General features: G+C 39.2%; 1 protein-coding gene across 1 annotated transcript; it reads left to right on the forward strand.

Moving 5' to 3' along the window:
- Positions 1-643: 643 nt before the first annotated feature.
- Positions 644-21,866, forward strand: inpp5b (inositol polyphosphate-5-phosphatase B). Its single transcript, XM_061050178.1, has 23 exons — positions 644-949; positions 1,452-1,531; positions 1,910-2,007; positions 2,170-2,199; positions 2,320-2,430; positions 3,717-3,860; positions 8,467-8,557; positions 10,248-10,418; positions 13,052-13,153; positions 13,435-13,549; positions 14,833-14,949; positions 16,167-16,354; positions 17,086-17,197; positions 17,294-17,403; positions 17,934-18,069; positions 18,302-18,412; positions 18,668-18,833; positions 19,088-19,323; positions 19,417-19,524; positions 20,109-20,193; positions 20,689-20,816; positions 20,935-21,046; positions 21,399-21,866. The coding sequence occupies exons 1-23, from the start codon at positions 893-895 to the stop codon at positions 21,506-21,508; spliced, it is 2,718 nt and encodes a 905-aa protein (XP_060906161.1). The 5' UTR covers positions 644-892; the 3' UTR covers positions 21,509-21,866.
- The last annotated feature ends 129 nt before the right edge of the window (positions 21,867-21,995 follow it).

Consider the following 21,995-nt stretch of genomic DNA (forward strand, 5'->3'; position numbering starts at 1 on the left):
CTGGGAAAACCAAAGTTTGTATATGAAAATGTAGGTTTTTAATGTTTTTTTATATTTAAATTTAGAAAATATATCTTTTTTCACATTTCACACTTTTTAATCAGAGTCAGATTATTTGTCACATACTGTAATGGTAATGAATGCTGGTTGGAGGGGCCCCCTGTTAATAGTTTGCTTATAGGGCCCCAACAGACTCTAGAATCGGGCACTCTTGCTATCATAACCTACTTCAGTTCATCTGGGTCAGAGTGTCTTTGAGCTTTTTAGGTTGATGCCAAAACAAATCTAGGCTAAAATGTGTCAATATCTATGTCAGTTCCTCTATTTTGGTCTGTCGCAAATGAGCAAAGGTTACTGGGCTACAGAACAACAGAATTGACCAATGAATGCAAAGTGCCACATTTAGGCTATTCGGCTCCACCCTTGATAGCCAATAGAAAAATAACGTCCTGTTGCTATAAAACACCCCTGAGACCATTTGACCTCATCAAACTTCCCCGAAAGCGCCTATAAAATTGTGTAATTAGTACGGATACTGCCCTTTTGTAGGCGCTAATCCTCCTTGGAGCACTGGCCTAAAGCCTAATCCAAACAAAACTGAGCTGATGATGACAGCCCAGGTGTGACGTCACTCAGGCTGCACGCAACGATTCTGAATCAGTGCGTGGCAGTCAGACTGGGTCGGGCGGAGGAAGAAGAAGAAGAAGAAAACATCTGGACCGAAAAGGGAATAAAATGTCGGATTACAAGGGACTCTTGAAGCCTCTCTCCTCCTGCTGTACATTCAACTTTTACTTGAGATAGATATCATTGTCCTGTACTCAAAACTCCTCCGGGTACTTTCGTGTGGGAACCGAAGTTGTCACTTAGCCGTATACGAGCTGTCATCGCCATGGATCAATCCGTCGCAATTCAAGAAACTTTGGAAAGGGAAGAAAACTGCGTCATAGTATCCTTTGAGACCGTCATGCATTTGTTTGAATCAACGTCACATCAAAAGGAGAATTACCTGATTCAAACTACACTGAAATGCGACTGTGTTGAAGACTGTCAAAGTGCTGAGACAGGCCTGTATGATTAAATCCTCCTGTCACATGGTTTACTAATCTATAAATATATTGTAGCCTTCAACCTCACTAGGATTGTCATTTTAATCCAGGTGATACATTTCTCCCAGTTCGTGTTTTTACAGCAGTAGTTTAGTGCTCAGGATAGTCGGGTGTGACTTCCCAAAAAAACATGGTCCAACATTTGTAGGAAGACCTTTCATCCACAAGATGGCAACTTTGTTCCACCAGCTGCAGCTGCTCTCTCCTTACACACAGTGCAGAAGGATGCATAACTATTTTATTCTCATAAGTAAAAGTAACAACACACAGGTGTTTGTTCACTCATGCATAACAGTAGGCTAAAAGTCCTGATTGATATATCCTTAACACAGCTGTAAACATGCTGTCCAATGTGATGTCCTCTTTGATGACGCTGAAGAGAGCCGGCTGCTGGGATTGGTGGAGTCTACAAAAGAAAATGCGTAAGTTTTTTTTTTAATAAATTGTATAAATCAGTCCCCCTTTTTTTGTAGCACTATGTTTGTGTTCTAACTTTTTGTAATGAGGTCAGTGCCAGCCACATCTTCTACAGACAGGATATCATCACAAACTGCCATGAAAATGACTACAGGGTTGCAGCAACCTGTGTGACACAGTCACCAAAATGACATGTTGTGTAGAAACTGTACTGCAAAGCTGCAAGGCTTTAAAACTGCAGCAGCTCTTTAGTGTTTACAGTCCTGCAAGTGCCTTAAGATTGAAAATAAAAAAAAACAGTTGAGTCAGAGTGCCAAGAAAATCAGGTAGAACATTATTCCCGAAATGTTTGAATTTAACATCCACTTTTAAATGTTTTGTAGAATCTTTATTTACACCCATCGGAGGATGGCTATTACTGCTGACGACGTGTCACTGGAGGACATCCTACCCATCTCCCTTGAGTTTTCTGTTGTGGAGGGTGAGCTGCTTTCTTTTCTTTTCTTATAATTATAAACAGACTGACAGTTAAATCACCACATAATATCATGTTCCTTGAGTTAAATATAGTTTCCAGTAATAACAGCATGTCAGTCATTTCTCTGAAGTGCTTTCACACATTCTCATGCTTCTCTCTTTGTAGTCTCTTCCCCAGAGGAGCTTGCAGTTGTGGGTGAGTTGCCCTCATTTCCAGAAAAGCTCAGTCATACTGTGATGCGTGACTATATTCAACAGAAAGGACTGAAATAAGCGCCCTTTTTTCTTTTTCTTGTGTTCTTTAATCCGATTCCAGGTGGTGATACCAGGGTGAGGGTTAGCTTCCAGGACGAGGAGCTGGAGCTCAGACTTCCTTTCGGGTCTCACTCGCGGCTCTTCCTCAGTGAGGTCAACAGAGCGTGGAGTGGTAGGTCAGCCCTCAGAGACATGACACCCAGCTGTCATCGCCTTTATTTGGGATTCTTGCAGCCTTGCAGAAAAATCCGAGAGAAAGTTTGTGGGGGGAGAAACATATTTGGTTGTGTTGCATTTTACTGACAAATATAGCACTCTTCAAACTGCAAATAAGCAGTAAAGGAACACAAACATGGACAGTATTTCATCATAGTAAAGGATTAAAAGTAACATTACAAAAGTCACATCTGTACATGTTAGTGTAGTAGTGTATTTAGTGTCTTAATACACTTTTTTAGGTGTGAAAGTTTTATATCTGGGGATTTCCCTTTCTCTGAATATAGCAGGAGGGAAATTTTGTCTGAACAACCACAAAATATTCTAGTCCAACAACCCATTTGGAAGAAACCTGCTCAGCCAGTCTTAAGTGGCCTCGAGGTCACATTATGTTGCAAATAATATCTTACTTTCATTCTTGTAAGTTTGCCCTCCGTTAAAGGGAAGATGAGTTTATAAGCTGAAATAAAAAAAAACAAATACGTTTTTTGATACTCTTGTACCCGTAGCTGTTGGGATTCAAACGTTGAATCAGTTTTAAAACTTACAAACGAGTAAGTTTGTCTTAGTTTGACACTGAAGTTTGACACTTCACCTGTCAATGACTGGCTGTGCATGACACATGGCTGCTGAAAAAAGGGAGGGGCGGAGAGAATGGGTGGAGTTTGGATGTGTTTGTTGAGTTTGTCTTAGTCACAGAAATTAAAAACAGGCTTAAAAAGCATGAGTAACTTCCTCTTCAGTTCTTCTCCTGAAGTTCCCTCTGTATCCTGTTCTGAATGGAGCTGTCCACTGAAAGGTTAGAAGAGCATCGGCTTTGTTAGGAATGTGCCATTTTCGCCTCTGGCTCGCTATTTTTTTTTTCACGTGAGCATGGACGAAGACAGATGTGCTTTATTTTTTTTTCGATGGTACTCTTAAGATTAGCCACAAATGCCTTTAACCAGTGATGGAAAGATTAAAGGAAGTGGCACCCGCTGTTGTCAAAAAGAGGAGTGTGAAAAAAGGTAAAGGTAAGAAAGCATATGTGAGCTCTCTTTAATGGAACTTTTTTGTGACGTTTAAACTAAGAGTGTAATACAAAGTGTAAAGGTGGTATTACGAGTGAACAGTACAGATGTTTATACAAACAAGACTCTTTTATAAACAGGCAGAATGAAACTGTTGCCGGAAATGCTTTTACTATAAACTAGCCTGATATATTGTAATTTCCTCGCTCTCCCTCTGTCTGCCTGTCTTCAGATGTGTGCAAGTCTCCAACACAGCAACCCAAATTTGAATGGATCAGCAAGTACCGAAGAGCCTCCAGAGGCCAGGGAGATGTCAAACAAACCCTTACTCCCCTCGGCAACACCATTACCAAATTAAACCAGCACCGGAAAACAGGTTTGACATCTTATTTCTATTTGTAGACTTTCACAATCATCGTCTCCATGTCCATAAACTTGACTGGATTGGAATAGGTTCATGCAGTGTGTAACAGGAAATGCTCCTCCTTATTGCTTTAGTGTTTGCTCTGTTCTGGCGTAGATCGCATTACCCTGATAAAAGTCAACTACAAAGGATTGCATAATGAAAATGGGTGGTTTTGCAAGTACCACTTCCTTTGAATGCAGTTTGCCAACCTTGCATATGAATTGTAACAAATTTCCCTACAAGTCTTCACGACACCAGTCACATCTGAGCAGAGCTGACACAGCCGGAGCATGTCTAGAGGGGTGTCCAGGGGTGGCCCCCTTGAAATCGCATGGTTACCCCATGTGCCACCCCAAAATCCTAGACTAGGCTATTTGCCTTGCCAGAGGTGGGACTTACGTTGAAATCCACTATTCAGGCTGTGTTTTTTCTCCATTTTTAAAATCCTTTAAATTGTGACCTTGGACATATTGTTTTGAGTTTTGAGTCATTGAAGAACTGAGCTTCAAAGATGTACTCCTATATATGTTGCCATTATCTTGTACTTAAAAGTCGATGTGATTAGTGCATACAAAAGGGGTAAATAATTGCTCTTCATTCATGTGTGTGCACAAACTTCAGTTCACCCCTGCTCAAGTCAGTGCCCCAGTTGGGCAAAAGTCTGGACACGCCCCTGCGACACAGGGATAACATTTGTTATGGCTCCTTTTAATTAGATTCAATATTAAAGATTAAAAGTGTTTATTGTCTTGTGCACTGTAGGAAACATGTTTCCCTGTACAATGAAATTATTTCTTTGCTGTCCACAATGAATGCCAGCAATAAAATATTAAAATTAAACATAGCCAAATAATAATAATAAAAACAATAATAATATATACAATATAAGTGTGGCATTTAGCCGTGCAAGCCAACATGGCTGCCAAGTCAGCCAGCAACTAAACTGAGCAGTCTTAGCCGTCTCTGTAAGCATTAATAACAACATAAGAGCTTTGCCAGCTAACGCATGTGTAAAAATGCCTGCAAGGAAAGTAGATAAGTGACCTTTGCTTTGTTCAACACCGTTTAAGGTGCTGCCCAGGGGCACATAAAATGCAAAACCAACAAGCAGTGTCAGGAAATGGTCAAACTTGGAGAACTAAAACAGAATACACAGCAGATCAATGGAAATGTAGCCTATACAGGGATGTTATCATTATTTTTGTGTAAAGTGTAACAAAGAGAGAGAGATTATCTCTTATGAGAGAGTAAGTACAACAGTAATCCATTCATACACTGACACTGAAGCAGAGGGAGCAATGCAGGGTTAAGTGTCTTGCCTAAGGACACATCAGACATGTTGCTCAGTTGGGGATTGAACCCTTGACCTACTGGTTGAGAGGCGACGACTCTACCAACTGAGCCACAGCCTCCCAATGTGGTTGTTCTGATAAACTACTGCTGGACAAAAGTATGATCCCCTTTATTTTCATCCTGGACTGCGTGACTTTTAACAATATTTGGTCAACCTGCTGCTTCTTGGTGCAGAATAAGAAGTGAATAATCAAACAAGAGCCAAAATATGAAGGACTTTAAAATGAATCAAGCTGTCGGCTATTCCAAGAACAGGCAACATGATTATGTATGGAGTTATGGTGTAAATGCACAATTTGTATGCATTTTATGTTAGCATGATCTCTGTGTAATTAGTCCATCATGTCGATGGATCATTTCAAACAGATTTCATGCAATGTTATTAACATAAAATGTTATGTTTATCATCAAATTAGACATTACGAAGGCTGCACGAAGCAATAAGAGACACTGCCTGCCATCTTTTTTTTCAAAGTTACATAAGATTAAGGCTATTTCCTTTTTTTTTCTTGTCAGTGAGCTTCATTTCCTGATTCCTGATTGTTAATACTGATGTGATGAAGCACTTTCCGGGTGTGTTTTCTGCACAGTAGTGTCGTTGTCTGTGTTCAGCCTCCTGTCTGCAGCAGAGCAAGGTAAACTCCTCCTCCGGTAGCATGGGCAGGTCTCAAACTGGACTGGACATTGCTCTTGTGCACAGAATGCGTGGGAGCGGTGCAGGGAGATGTCTGGGGTGATGAGAGACTCTGGTATGTGAAATATTCAAACATTAGTTGATTTTCGAGGTGGACGCCATTGCATCACTATTTAGCATTCAGTCTATTTTTTTTTTTTTTTAGCTTCCAAGCTAACGCTAGGAAGTAGTGGTTGTTCACATTTTAAAGAAGCTAACTTTAGCCAAAATTAGCAATTAGAGAGTCAGTGACCGTGGGGCGGAATAATGGTTCGCCTGAGATTTATATATTTTTTTTATTTGTGTGTCTTCTGTTGCCTTAAAGTCAAGCTCCAGCTGAAGCTAGCCTACGTATGCTAACATTAGAAAGGCTGCTCATGGTGTCCGCTGTGTGACAGAAAACGACACACCTGTTGTTGTGGTTGGTGTCGTTACAACGATTGTTTTGACCCCATTTGTTTCCCCATTTATTAAATTCCTGCTTTTTGTTTTGCATTTGAGGCAATGTGCTGTTTAGTTCCCTGCCTGTTTCCCTCCCTACTTAGCCTGTTAGCTTTAAATCAGCTGTCAATGAAAACTTTCTTCCGCTTCTCAAAGTGACAGAGGAGCTAAAGTGTGCTTTGCCCTCTACTTCAAACCCAGACAAGGTTTTTATTGTGAAGGTTTTAATGCAGTTGTAAGATCTACATGCAAGACAGAATTTACAACAATTGTCCCCCCATGCAGTTTATCACCTGTAGTTTTATATCATCGGGGGAAGTTGTGCAATGTTGACCCTTGTGCAAAGTTTTAATTCAGTAGCGTATGAATCCTGATATAACAACTTGGCGTTTGTGCTGACTTGCGATCAACCACAGATAGAGAGATATATTGGTGTGTGAAACTGAAGATAATAAGTGTAACTTCCCCCTCTGTAGTTGGAAGTGAGTTAAGCTCATAAGCTGTAAAAGTAAAACTAAAGCATGTGTTGGAATGTAACATACCCCATGTAATGTTAATAATACACACAGGACCCTCATGTGGTCAGGACCCAGGGTCAATAACAGATGCTGGTTAGGTGCACTCAGTTTGAGATATTAACATTGTCTTATTAAGCTGGGCTTAAGTCACCACCAGACTGTGTTTATTTAATTGATTTCATTGTGAATGCACTTAAATCAAGCCTCCATACACATGCGTTGATTGTTGTTTTGCACTTTATTTTGACAAGACTCTTAGCATTGTAAAGTACAACATGTGTTTTATTATTATATCACCTTTACCGATACCGTGTAGTTCACTCTAAAATGGGCTTAACCTTAAAACCCAAATCTATTCCTTATTTTGTAGGTTAGGTTGGGTAACTCTTGAGACAATTTGACAGTTACATGTGGAGTTTTTTTTTTCTGTGGGCACTGAAGGTCTCACAGTTTGGTGGCGGTTTTATCAGTCAAACAAAGAGCCATCCCTTTGTCAGTTTCCAGTTCAAACAAAAAAACAGTCACTGCATTAGAATGACGATGATAGTTAAAGTAGATGCTGTGTAGCCTAGCCTAATATGTTATTATTCTTTTTTTTTGTCCTTTGTTTTGTTTTATCAAAGCCAACATTTTGACATTTTCTGAGAGTTTGTTACACAAGTTGCGCGGTTAAAGTTTGAGTGATAAGAACATTCCTTTTTTTAACGCAAAGAGGCTGCAATAATACTGATATATCTACTCATGATATCTATGTTTAGATCAGTAGATGTCAGCAGCATATTTGAGCCATGGGTTGATAAGTTGAAAGCTCCATACATTTCAGAATAAATCTGTCACATATGTGATCGCATTTTAAGTGATAAAGTGGAAATCAAACTAACAAAGAGAGGTCATGAAAATAAAAACAATTACAAGCAGTCTTGCTGTCTTTCAAGTCATGCTGTCTTGTAAAAAAAATAACCTAATGGGACATTAAGCACTACTGTTGCTCAGGTGCACTCGTAATAATGTATCCTGATTCCTGCTTTAACTTGAAGGAGTTTTATTTCCTGCTCATAGAGCCTGGCTTTGCCTTTTAGAGGAGCCAGCTGTGTTGCCTGCCAAGCTCCAGGAGACAGGGGCCATGCTGTCTCATACCTCACACTCGCCCATTAAATCCAGCTACTTAGGATGCAATAACTGTAACCAGCTGCAAAACACCGCTTCAGGCAATTAGACACAACAACTGAGACCTGACTTTGCACTTTTTATTGACTTGTGTGTTACTGTGCTTTTTTGTTATTGTTCTATGTCATCATTAATTTATTATCTATTATAATAATTTGAGAGTTGGAAAGGGGTTGTTCAGGGCTGGGTTTTCTCAGTGGCCTGTCATTACTAAGGGCGGATTTTCAAAAATGTTGATGCCAAGATCTCCCATCAGTAAAACTAGCTTCCTTCAAACATGATATGTATTTATCATTCAGAGTGCACGCAGCTCTGACGCACATGGCATCAGATCTGTGTTATAATATTTACCAGTTAATTCTCTGTGATAAATATTAATAACACTTTATTGTTATTCCTTTTCTCTCCTGCTGTTCTCAAACAGAAAAATCCTCGGACAAAAAGGGAAATATAGACAAGGAGAAAGCTTCTAACAGCGTCACGCAGAAGTCCAAGGCATATTCCAGCACAGAGAGGTAAGGCCGCTCGTTAAATTTCACTCCTGGGAGCGTTCAAAACCAGAACTCTTCATTCAGGCTGAATGCATGAACTTTTTTTTTTTATTCATTTTTGGCCCATTAGCAAATAATGTGGGTCGCAACGATTGGTGAGAAGAAGTGTCACCTGTTGGAAAAACACACATTTGTGTTCATGTTGAAACGTGAAAGAAAATGACAGCAGTGTGTGGAGTCTTACACCGTCTCTGGGAAAGTTGTTCTATTTGTTGAGGTGTTCCAGTGACATTTCAAGAAGAATATATCAAATCTCATTTGAGAACAGGCATGAATAATTACCAACAAATAACGAAAAACCGCAGGCATCAGAATCTGCAATTTGCTAAATTGTTAGTTGTTGTTTTGGTATTGGCCCTGATTTTCACTGTTGATGCATACCTATATAATAATAATAATAGTCTTTGTTTGTAGAGCACTTTTCAAAATCAACTTACAAAGTGCTCTACAAGGACAACAAATATATTACTACCTCATCCTAACATTGAGCGTTGAACTTTTATCTTCTTTCTGTTGCAATCGCTAGCACATCTGCATGTGGCCTTCCTGTGGCTTAATCAGTGTTAACATCTTTGTGCTGCGCAAAGGATTGTTGGTCAGAGTGGCTTGTTGCTCTTGTTGCACAATGCCGCAGATGTATCGAGGCACCCTGATAGCTTTAGCATATTGTATTTGACATGTATGCATTGTTACATAGATCTTTATCTAGCATTCTTAACAGTATAATATGAGCAGTAGATGGACCCTACTTGCTGGGTGTCTTACTCTCTTGTGCGTTGTTGGTGCATGTATGTATTTTTGATGCAATCACTTTACATTAAGATCAGTGAAATAGTGTGAAACTACTGGTAGAAATCTGAGCATTGAAGCAGGGTTACACTTTCAAAAATATTGCTCCTTAGGGCTTAAAAATATCACAGGTTAGCTCACAGGTTAAAATTAAATATATTTCAGTATTACTGAGTATCATTGGGTTATTTTTGAGATTGCACTGGGTAAAGCCAAAAACATTTACTACGTATTTAGTGAGTCAAGTAAAAGTGCAACACAAGATAAAACACAATTAAGATCAATTGTGTACCCTCCTCATCCAGTTTTATAATTATACTGTGTACATATCTGGAAGCAGCTCTGTGATGAGGGTTGATTTAAAAGGCAAATTTGTTCAGTTGTTTAACCTGGAAGCCACTGCTGCCTCTCTTGGAATAGAGCCTATACTCTGACATGGAGGTTAGTTACAGCATATTCCTGGAAGATTACAGGCTCCAGGGGTATTACATTTCATACTCTCCTCTTAGCCTCATTCCATATTGACGGCATAGATATTGAGCTTCTTTGCATAGCCAGAGTTTGTCACTGTAGTGATCTACTACTGTACATTAGGCTGTTAGTCTGAAGCCGAGTGTGATGTCTCTTTAATGCCATGTTTTTATTATTAGCTTCTTGCAGCTGCATGGCTGGATGCAGATGGAGCTCAGTATCCTAAATGTCAACAAGGATTTCTACATGTCGACACAAATAGAAAAATCAATCAAATGCTCAACCTACTGATCGTTTTTTCCCTCTGAAATTGCACAAGCGTGACCTCGTTTCTATCTTTGTCTGTCTCCACTCCCCCCGCATCTAACTGTTACTTCTTCTCTCCCGTATTCAGCCAAGCCATCTCCAGTCGAGAAGACCGGGATGACCTGGTGCGCTCCTCCAGCCACACCCCGTCTAACAAATCTCAGATACTGGCCATGCCGCAGTTCGGCCTGCGAGACAACCTCATCAAGTGTGAGCTGCTGAAGAATGAGGACCTCTACACGTACTTGGAGGATTTCAGGTATTTTATTCTAAAATGTTTGTTTTGCCCATTTTCTTTTCTTTTTTTTTGTGCATGTTTGGCACATTGTTTCAAAAGTCACAGATTTTTCAAACACTCATAAAGAAACAAAACATGTTTTCTTCATGATGTCATGGCTGTATGATACTTCAGATGTATCTATTTGTAATTTCATGTACTGTTTCATGTTTCATCTTGCATAAAGTAATTTGATTCCCAGTCTTGTAAGCTGTTAATTTTTCTCAATATAGGATAGGATAGGATAGGATAGGATAATACTTTATTGATCCCCAGAGGGGAAATTTGGGCGTTACAGCAGCACAGACAAGAAGCTCGAAAATACAAAATACACATTAAGCAGAATAAATAAAAATAAAATAAAAATAAAAATAAAAATAAGAATAAAATATAAAAATAAAAATAAAAAAAATAAAAAAAACAAGTGGTATATACAAGTACAAAATGAATGAATGAATGAATGAATGAAGTTAGCAGGGGGAATTGAGAATTGAGACAGTATTTAGAGAATGACAAGATAAAGTGACTGTGATTAAAGTGACTGTGTGATAAATAGCAGCAAGATGCAGAGTGTAGTTATATAATATAATGTAGTATAATATAGTATAATATAGTGCAGTATGAACAATATAGTGTAGTATAATGAAGTGTTATATAATACAGACTAGTATAATAATATAATAAAAATATATAGAATGTATAAAATATATAGAATGTATAAAATATATAGAATGTATGAATATATGAATGTATGAATGAATATGAAACAAAGTTAAAAGTGTTTAGGAAAATAAATGTGAAGCATTTAACCCAAACCAAAAAAGGACTCTGACCAGTGCTTTTTAAGCCTTATAACTGCATTGTAGGGATTATTCTGTTCACAGTACTTTGCAAATAAATCTTAGGCTTTAAGTTTAGAAGGCGATTCAGGATATTTCCTACGACAAAGTAATGTCTCTGCTGTCCAGTTCCAAATATGGAACCGAGTCTAAAACTTAGTTTTGAAGACATTTTGTGCAGGAGAAGTGTGTGAGCCCACAGTGTTACTGTGAGCGCTGTTTGTTTCATAGACGTGTTATGTAAAAAGAATGAGTCAACATCTGTGGGTTTGTATTTCTGTGTACTTAGCTCTTCTCTATATCAAGCACCACTACCTCAGACGCCTTAAAAATAATGCTCAACCCAGGGGCACTATCATGCTGTGCCTCAGATCTTCAGCTCAGTTTTTATTGTAGTCCAAATTTAATATAAAAGGATGCATTTTTATGAGTCAGCATCATGAACCACACTGCCTCCTGCTGGTAGATCTGTGCCTGGATATGTACACCCTTGCTTAGAGTAAAGAAAATAATTAAAATGAATATTGATATGAAGGTGAATAGAATCAGTTAACCATTCAGTCATACAGTGTACAATAGAAAAACTATTTAAAAAACTAAAAAAACTGAACTGTTTCCTTTAAGCTGTCATTTCCATTCCTCTTGGTGTGGAAATGGCCTGTTGTTACAGGTTTCCCCTGGGTGCTCTGATTTCATTCTACAGGGCAGACCTGAAGCCCAGACTAATTGAGAATGATCGATTATCTCTAGATCTAATTCTGAATTTGTTTGTGTTCAGTATCTGACTGGCCCATGTTTCCCATAACTGTGGCTCTAAGCAGTCTGGGAAAGCTTTTGTCCCTGGATCGGGGGAATTTTTAATTTTAAAAAAAAAGAGAAGGTATACTATATATGTACCATTAGTATACACAAAAGCTCATCCAGAATTTGTGCAGGTACTTACCTTTTCATATGTGTAAATACCTTTTAAATGTAGGAGGTGATGACTGTATTATAAGCTGGAGTAGCGGATGAACCAAAACGGCACATTTTGCTTGGGCACATGCATTCCCTGCTTTCATCTCATATTACAGTCATTTCCAAGAATGTGCTGAAAATCCATGCTGACCTGCACATATGGGGGGGAAAAGGCCTAGATAAGCAACTCTCTAAGATATTTGTTGTAAGAGAGCTTCAGCATCTTTCTAGTGCAGAGTGAAAGTCAGCACACACACCGAAGAGCTCCTGTGAGGCAGCTCTATGGAGGTCAGAGAGGAGGGCTTCCTGCTCATTTCTGAAATGCCAGAATAAATCTCAATGACCCTCTTACCATTTTCTCACAATTATGACCCTCTTCAACGAGCATTAAAGCTCCAGAGGGGCTGCTGGATGGTCAACTAATACCTCTTTAGAGCCTCTTTGCATTGTGTACTCCTCTTACAGGCAGGGGAGTTCTGAAGCTGTTCTGACAGAGTATACCAGCTCTTTAGATTAATAGTCACATCGCTGCAAAAAGGTTGTGCTTTTCAACCTACATCTAACAAATTGTCTGGATAGGAGCTAATAGGTACTGCAGTGAAGCATTAATATCTTTTTTTTTGTTGTAGAAATGGAGGTCATTGATTCATTATTTTAATTCCCCCTGGTGTGAATTTAAAGTTCTTGAAAAGGCATGTTTGCTGCAGACCCTCACAGTCAGCAGGATAGACTCAAAATAGTAACCACTTGTTCAAACAATCTGTGACCCTGTATTCCTTTCCTGTACACCCAGTCCTGATCTCTCCCTGTTCCATCTAGCATTTTCCTCGGCACGTATAATGTGAATGGACAGATTCCGAAGGAAAGCCTCCGTCCTTGGCTGAGCTGCACCCTCAACCCCCCTGACATCTACTGCGTGGGGTAAGTCACTATCACCTTGTTGGGGAATAGCCTTGCCTAATCCCATTACAATGAAAGAGATATACTGCTAGAACCTTTGAGAGGTGTACGCATCATTGATCCTGTTTTAAGTAGGAGAACAAGCCCACCCACAGATTCAGCTGCAAGTGTTCACTAATCCTGCCTACATTTCAGTTTGCTACTTTTGGAACAGTTTGACAATACCATGAAAGAACTGGGGTAAAGCTTGAACATGTGAGTCAACCTCTCAAATAAGTTTCATTGTTTGTCCTTCTGGGCAGTTTTCAGGAGCTCGACCTCAGCAAAGAGGCTTTTTTCTTCAATGACACCCCAAAAGAGCTGGAGTGGACGAAGGCTGTGTCTGAGGCCTTGCATCCAGATGTCAAGTATGCCTTAGTAAGGAAGTCTTTTTTTAATATTTACAGCACTTCTTGACAAATAATGAGTATTTTTGACTGTCAATGTTATTGCACAGACTGCCAGTGAATGCTTCAGGGCACTGTCTTTTTTCTTGTCCAACTCGTTACTTAGTATCACCCCGATTCTTCATACAAAAAGCAAACAAGATATTTTAGGAATGAATGCATAACATTTTCCCCGTGGCTAATATACGTTTTTTGAGGTGTACACGGTTGTGTTCAGCAGTTTAACCTTCACAGATTAAATAAAAAAAAGATCCAATGACTTAAAGGAAGCAACTGGCATTGCAATAAAATGTATACTCTTCTTGTTTGTATACCCCATACTCTGTGTAAAGGACGTGTGAATTGTTGTTAGCACAAAGGCTGGTACCATATTCAGTTCTGATCAGTTAAAATATATATGTGTACTATATTTGAAACTGCAGGCAAATTATATGTTTAGGAATATATTCATGTTACAGTGAAGTAGCAGGTACCTCCAACAGGTTCTGTCTATGATCCATAATAACTGTCTACTTCAATCTATATCATCAAATTACAAGGATTATTTCACAGCATCATCCTATGGAACGGTCATGATAGCCCTGCATATTTCAGGAGCCATGTTCGTAATCACATTTCTCTTTCTCTTTGTCTTTTTCTTCTCCTTATTTGCTTTCATCTTCTTTTTTTTCTTTCTGAGAGTGCTGACTCGGGCTTAGTAGCTTCTTCATTTCATGGCGAGGCTGTTTTCTTCAAGTCTTCGAAAGGATTAGACGATTTCTGTAATTCAAGGAGCCAGTATTATGACGTGTCACTTCTTCATCCGCAATTGTTGCTGACTAAAGCACACTCTGTTGATCTGCAACTGACACTTATTTTCCTAATAACTGAGTGTTAGCTCGTGTAGAATTGTCAGAGAGGCTTCTCAGACTCTTTCCCCCCTCCCCCACGCCCAACAGCTTCATATTTAGTCCATTATTTTGCTTCTGTTTGTCTTGAAGATAAGACCGGCTCTGCAACGTCTTGAAATTGAAATAATTCCGTTGTTCATACTGAAGATGCTGCAGTTAAAACTCAGTAAAAATGCTGATGGAAGAAGCACAGCACATTATGCCTTCTTTATGTGACTACAGGGGTATTGGTACCCCTCTTTACTACCAATCAAATAAAAATACCCAGCATATTTGAAGGTTCAGTAACTATGTAAATTCCTGTGTCTCTTTCTCCTTCCTCATGTGACAAGACATTTGTTAATTCAATCCTCCTCTGTTCCAGGTAAAGCTGGTGCGACTGGTGGGCATCATGCTGATCTTCTATGTGAAGAAGGAGCATGCAGAGTTCATCTCTGACGTGGAGGTTGAGACTGTGGGAACTGGCATCATGGGAAGGATGGTAAGGGCTGATAATGCAGGTCTTATTTGTTCATGCCCAGCTCATGGATATGCTGTTGTTTTGTAATGATGCTATCTTCTAAACAGCACTGAAGTGTTGTGCTATGAATTCTATTGTCATAGTTAAAATATCAAGTGTGACACATTGTGTACATTTTAGCTGTGTGTTTGTTCACAGCAGTGCAGGAGCAGCAGCATGACTGGGGGTAAAAACACTTTATTTATATAATAATAGGACTCAATAGTCAAAGAGCAATGATCATCCTCTATGCTAAAAACGAGCTGCACAGCGCAGTAACACTACGGAGAAGATGTCATTCGTCCACGTCTTTTCCTCTTTGTCATAGCACACACACACAAAAAAAATTATGTTTTTAACTACTTCCCTTCTGTGGTGTTATATGAAATGTCTTTTGTTTCTGCAAACTTAAAGATGCCTTGCATTCATTGGGAGCACCTCTCCTGAGGTAAGACGTGATGTAGAAAGAACGACGCAGAAGTAGCAGACGCAGCAACAGTCCGCTATACGATGCTATGAGAATATTTGCCTTTATATCAATGCTATGTGAAGTTTGATGGATTAACAATATCGACAAAAGAGTGGAGAACAACATACTGAAGAACAGAAAACGTAATGCACCTGGTGAATTACTTGCACTGAGATCGTAGCGGTAGCATGCATACACACTATTCAAAAATGTGGCTGTTTGTGTTCACACATACAGCTCCTCTGGCAAATATCATGAGTTTTCTGCAGGTGTGAAAGCCCTATATGACTGTACTATGCACAAAAGTGTTGTTGTGATGACAATTCAAAGTCTTAGTTTTCTCTTGACTTTAGAACGCATTCATTCGTGAGGCTCTGTTTCCCGTAACTCCCAACTCCATTCCTCATGCAGTGTAGCATAATAAGTTATTCTTGTCTAGTTTTCTGGCCTTGCTTACTTAGCAGTCCCTGCAGCACAGAGCAGATGGCTGGCTGTGACCAGTGGGGCCCTTTGTAAGGTTGCTCTATCCTTTCCTGCTTGAAAGAGAGACTGGTTTTATGGAATGCACCAACAACCCTCTGAAACATGCAGAGTATTAAAGGGCTTGGTTAATATCTGATTACTGTCGGGCAAAGGAGCAGATATATAGGTTTTATAGTTGTGCCGTTTCAATGTTTCTCACTTCATGTCTTTCTCCCTTTTATCTTTTCAATCACTCATTCATTCACAGGGAAACAAGGGTGCTGTTGCAATCCGTTTTCGCTTCCACAACTCTGATATCTGCGTAGTCAACTCTCACTTAGCCGCCCACATCGAAGAATATGAGAGACGCAATCAGGACTACAGGGACATTTGCAGTCGTCTCCTGTTTCGCCAGCTTGACCCTACCCGGCCTCCACTCACCATCATGAAGCATGAGTATGAAACCTGTTGTGTCATCATTTACATTAAAAGTCATGTCCCAGCAAATCAATGGAAGATTAAGGCCCCGTGTCCACCTAGTGTTTTTTATGAGCGTCAGCGTCTTTTTTTCAATGGTTTTCAAAATGTATGACATTCCCTCTAGTTTTGCCGTCTTACATACAGTTAGAAGTCACTGAGTCGTGTCGGTCTTAGAGCGGCATTGGTCAACAGACTGTTGTCATAGAGACAAAATGGATGTGCAGCGCTTTTTTTTTTCTCAGCACACAAATGCTTCAATCTATCGCTCCTGAGCGGACAGCCAGCGCTTTTCTGCCAAGGAAAAATCCTCAGGTGGACACGGGGCCCAAGACTTTCTGAAGAAGCAGAGTAGGGTTTTTTTGGCACAACCTCACCAACTGCCAAGGTGCAGGCAGAATGAAAAGGCTTGAAGAGGTCAAAAAGCTTCGGCAAGCCGAAACGCGTCGGTCTAATTAAAGTTGTTCTTTAAACCAAGTGTTGCTGGAGCTTTTCGACCAGATTAAGACTTTGTCAAAAAAAAAAATTTAATTATAAATCTGCTTTGGCCTCCATTGTTTGTTTGGATTTATGTTGAGGATTAGTTTGCTTTGTTGTGGCCGAAAATGATATTACAAAGCACTGTTCGATTTCAACCGGGAAATATTTGATCACATTCAATTTATATCTTTATTTTTTCTTACTTAATTTGCCTTTGCTTCCTTCATTAGTGTGGTATTGTGGATTGGGGACCTGAACTACAGGCTCAGTGACCTTGAAGTCGACAATGTGAAGGAGCTAATCAGCAAGAAGAACTTTGAAAAACTGCACAGTTACGATCAGGTGATATCGACGGTCTCTTCTCCTCTGCTGTTAAATTAGTCTTTATTCATAATTCATGTTGATGAGTGATGCTTACCTGCTACATGTTGTCCTCAGCTCAAGAGGCAGATCGATGAGAAGGCTGTGTTTGTTGGCTTTGTTGAAGGAGAGATTACTTTTCAGCCAACCTACAAATATGACACCGGCTCTGACATGTGGGACACAAGGTAACTTCATCTTATGACAGCCTGACTGTGGAAATCATGGTGGGACCTCATGTTAGGGGATTATGCTTCAATGATACTAGTATATTCATGTTTAAGAGGAGATCATTTAATAAGGTTATATTTAACTACACCTGTTGTTTTTTTTGTTTGTTTTTTTGTGACACACACAAAGTAAATCCTACTCATCCTTCACTCTACCCCCTCCTTACCATATTTAATGTCAATAAAAGCTTTCTAGTCTACAAACTATCCTCTCACTATTTACATGCTGGTGCATCTTATACGAGAGGATCATCTTTCTACATGCTCTGCTACCCTAAAATAACTTCCTTTTAATGGAGAGTGTATTACAACAACAATATGAAATCTGACATTGTCATGAGAAAGTTCCCTTCATTTTATTTTGTTTAACCATGCACAGACATGTTGTAAAACATCTGTCATTTTGCCCCATTGCTGATAAAAGACATTATATAGTACAATATGTAATACACATACTTGGGGATTTACGACTATTCTTCTGCTTTTAGTGAAAAATGCCGCGTACCTGCCTGGTGTGACCGTATCCTGTGGAAAGGGAAGAATATCAAGCAGCAACATTATCAGAGTCACATGGCTCTGAAGACCAGTGACCACAAACCAGTCAGCTCTGTGCTGGTCACAGGGGTAAACACTTTAGCTTCTATCCTTAGTATCACTTTGTTGTTTTGTGTTTAGATTCAGTGGTAAGCCTTTTGAAAGTCAAGTAAAACATTTTTGAAGTATGTGAGGGAAGAAGAGATGATCAGTAAATGAAACGTGCATTGAAATTGAACTTAGTCATCATTTTTATCTAGAGTTATTATTTAATAGTTTTACAGCACAGGTGCCTTGACACATTTCTTGTCTATCCCTGCAGATTAAGAGAGTTAATGATGACGACTATAAGAAGACCTTTGAAGAGATTGTTCGCAATATAGATAAAATGGAGAATGAGTGTATCCCATCTGTAACCCTGTCCAAGCAAGAGGTAACGATTCCTATCACTTTCTGTCACATGCAGTGTAACAAGAGCTTTAAAAATCTCTGTCGAATAACGTGCAGTAAATGTTCCTCTGATAATGTTACTCATGTCATTCAGTAAGTAAACCACCACTAATGAATCTGTGTATTGATCTGGGGCTCTGAGTCTAATGCAGCTCTTTACAGGATACATTTACCGGTACATGAAACAGAGAAGCGTCCTCCTCATCCAGCCTAATGAAACCTTTCTCTATTCTTTCAGTTTCACTTTAAGGACCTGAAGTTCATGCAGCACCAGGCAGAGACACTGAGCCTCTTCAATGACGGGCAGGTCCCGTGCCAGTTTGAGTTTATCCAGAAGCCGAATGAGCCAACGTACTGCAAGCCTTGGCTCACAGCCAACCCCCCAAAAGGCTTTATCGCTCAGGGTGAGTAGTAGATTAAGTAGAAAGAAGCACAACACAAGCTATGGGGCCTGATCTTTTTGACTCTGACTTGAAATGAGAAGATGACATTTCAGCACAGATTAGAGATGTCTTGATGCTGTCCTCAAACAGCACTACCTCACTAAGTCAGCAGTAACCCTGTCACAGTTTTACAACTCACTGGTGATGTAGCTAGTACATCATGGGATATGACTGTCCAGCCACTTGCTTACTTGTTCATCTCTCTCTACACCTAGGTGGCTCTGTGGACATTGAGCTTGAGGTGTTTGTTAACCGCTCAACAGCGCCTGACCTTAACTCTGGAAAGGAGCAGATAGAAGACATCCTGGTGCTCCACCTGGAGCGTGGCAAAGACTACTTTATCTCTGTGGCAGGCAACTACATGCCCAGCTGCTACGGCACATCCATCCGCTCTTTGTGTCAGCTAAGGGAGCCCATCCAAGACATGCCGTCGGAGGTCCTCCGTGAACTGGTGAGTGCTTGAACGTGCATGGCGGCGACGGTGTCCTTGAAATATCTCCTCTCTATTAAGGATCATCTCTTCTCTTTTTGTTTTCTGCGTCAGGTGGAAATGTCTGGAGATAAGAATGCAGCAAAAACTGAAAAGCCTCTTGACATTCCAAAAGAACTGTGGATGATGGTGGATCACTTGTTCCGCAATGCAATCAAACAGGTCAGGAAATATGATGCTGAAATTTCTCATTGGGTGTTATTATAAAATCTATAAACACTGTTCTTCTGTTTAGTTTTTTATTGGTGCCCTTGTTCTCAGTACATGTCGTGAAAGTCATTATTTAAAGCTGTTGTAATCTTTCCGACTGCACAAATAAACACAAGTTGAAGAACGCTGCAGGAATTAAACTAAATAAACGTTTTCAGATTGAGGAAACCAACTTACTGATGAGACTCTGCAGTTGAGACTGTAAGCCAAATAACTCTTAGGAGATTTGTTGAGACTTAGAGGAATTAATATTTTTAAAAGCCTTGATTCAGGTAATTCTCACACAGGATTGTGCTTTTTAATTTTAATTGAGTTCATCTCAGCTGAACTGTGGCTGAAACCATAAGAGCATTTTTCTGTAGGCCAAGTGAGCCTGTTTTTTGATGTAGCTAATCATACTGCATTTGTTTTTGTTTTTTTAACTGACTGAATGTAATACTAATGCTTCTTTATGATCTTCAAAGTCAAACTAGTTAATTAGAATGTAGAATCACCATTTTCTATATAGTCATTTTTTACTGTCCTTTTATTTGCAGGAAGACATTTTTCAGCAACCTGGGCTCCGGACTGAGTTTGCAGAAATAAGGGATTGTCTCGACACTGGCATGCCAGATTCTCTCCGTATCCTTCTTTACGTTTGAATAACCATGAATGAAAAAATATGTTGAGCTCTAAGGAAAATGTTATTAATTATTACATTGTCGTCCAAACTTTTTTTCTGCTGGTTTGTCATTGAACTCTTCTACAGTTGGTTTTATACAAAACAGTAATGAGTGTAACAGAGGTGAGATTTTTCAGATACTGAGGGAATAATCATCCATATCAGTCATAATCTGCCCTTTGTTCCCCCTCTTGTTTTGAACAATGCAGCAGGAGAAAGACACAGGACCATTTGCTACAATTATCAGATGATGGAGATATAAACTGTTAAATTAAAGCTGACTGTTGCCACTTTGCCCTTTTATTTCTGTGAATTCTACTCTGTATCTGTCAGTCTCATGGTTAAACTTAAAAAGTGTGTAATAGTATATTTCAGTCTTATTTTGCACCTACTACATTTAAAAAATAAGCAGTTTCTGCTCCAGAGTCAGTTCCTTGACTTTTGTTGACCTGCAGCAGGAAGCAACCACTCAGTGGCAGAGGCCTTGCTTCTCTTTCTTGATGCTCTACCAGAGCCGGTGGTTCCCTTCACCTTTTACCAGCAATGCCTAGAAAGCTGTTCCAGTGCCAGTCTGTGTGAGAAAGTGAGTTTAATAGCCCACAGTTAACAGCTGATAACCATTAGTCTTCTTGCAGACGTGTCAAATTACACAATTAAACCTTTGGATTTTGTCATATTAAGGTGATGCATTTTGTCTTCAGGTTATTTCTATGCTACCTCAGTGCCATCAAAATGTGTTCAACTACTTAGCTGCCTTTCTGCGTGAGCTGTTGAAGAATTCAGCCAGCAATCGGTTAGATATCAACATCTTGGGTAAGAAATCAAAGTAGTTGCACTTCCTAATTGTATTTTGTTGCTTTGTGCTTGAGTCAGCATGATGAGTAAGTGAGGAGTCACGAATAAATAAAGGGAAAAAAAATGAAATGAATGAAAATCATGTTAATTATGCGGTTATGTTTGTGACTCATGGACAGTTTGAACTGGCTCTCTTTGTAATACTTTGTGTAAATAAGATGTTAAAGATGTAAAATGTTTACCCCACATAGATGACTAATTGTTTTCATTATTGAATGTGTTGCTAATGCTAATAGAAAAAGTACAATTAAGAAGAAGAACCCCTTTGTTATCTTGTTTATATAAATTATTTCCCTTTTTTTCTGCTTAGCAACCATTTTTGCCTCCTTGCTCCTGAGGTCACCTACAAAACAGGACCTTGCGGAAAAGAGGAAGACGCAGGAGTTTTTTCAGCACTTCCTGACACAAGGCTCCTCTTAGACGGAGGACTTCTCCCTCATTTTCTCCACGCTGAAGCTGAACACTAAAACTGTACAGTCCAGTATTTGAAATAAACTGTTATAATTTACATAAATTCTTATTTGGCTCTTTGTATAGATGTAGAACATAATTATTGTAAGGGACATTTCTTATCTGATATTAGTTTGTTTCAAAGAAATGTTTGTAATCTGTTGATGCACAGAGTTTATTGTATATTGTTGAACATCTGTAGAGTCCTAACAAGATTTTAATGTATGTATATTTTATTTAAAAAAAAAAAAAAAGGATAATTTGTACATTAATGTTTTTGATTGCAACAGAATATCACTTTTCTACATAAAGCTGTTGGGAAGAAAAAGGTTGTGTGTCTGTTTTTATTTCTCCTTATTTGCAGATTATCCAGAAACATACAAAATAAATGAAAAGGAAAAGAGAAACATATCTTGAAATATGATTTTTTTTGTTTGTTTGTTTCATTAAGCGTAAG

Source organism: Labrus mixtus, chromosome 11, assembly GCF_963584025.1.
Source record: "Labrus mixtus chromosome 11, fLabMix1.1, whole genome shotgun sequence".
Classification (NCBI taxonomy): domain Eukaryota; kingdom Metazoa; phylum Chordata; class Actinopteri; order Labriformes; family Labridae; genus Labrus; species Labrus mixtus.

Excerpts from the sequence above, each read along its gene's own strand:
- inpp5b (XM_061050178.1), top strand. The coding sequence starts at position 893 with ATGGATCAATCCGTCGCAATTCAAGAAACTTTGGAAAGGGAAGAAAAC. Across the intron at positions 950-1,451 it reads GGGAAGAAAACTGCGTCATA|GCTGTCCAATGTGATGTCCT; the intron begins GTATCCTTTGAG and ends AGCTGTAAACAT. Across the intron at positions 18,834-19,087 it reads AAAAGGCTTTATCGCTCAGG|GTGGCTCTGTGGACATTGAG; the intron begins GTGAGTAGTAGA and ends CTCTACACCTAG.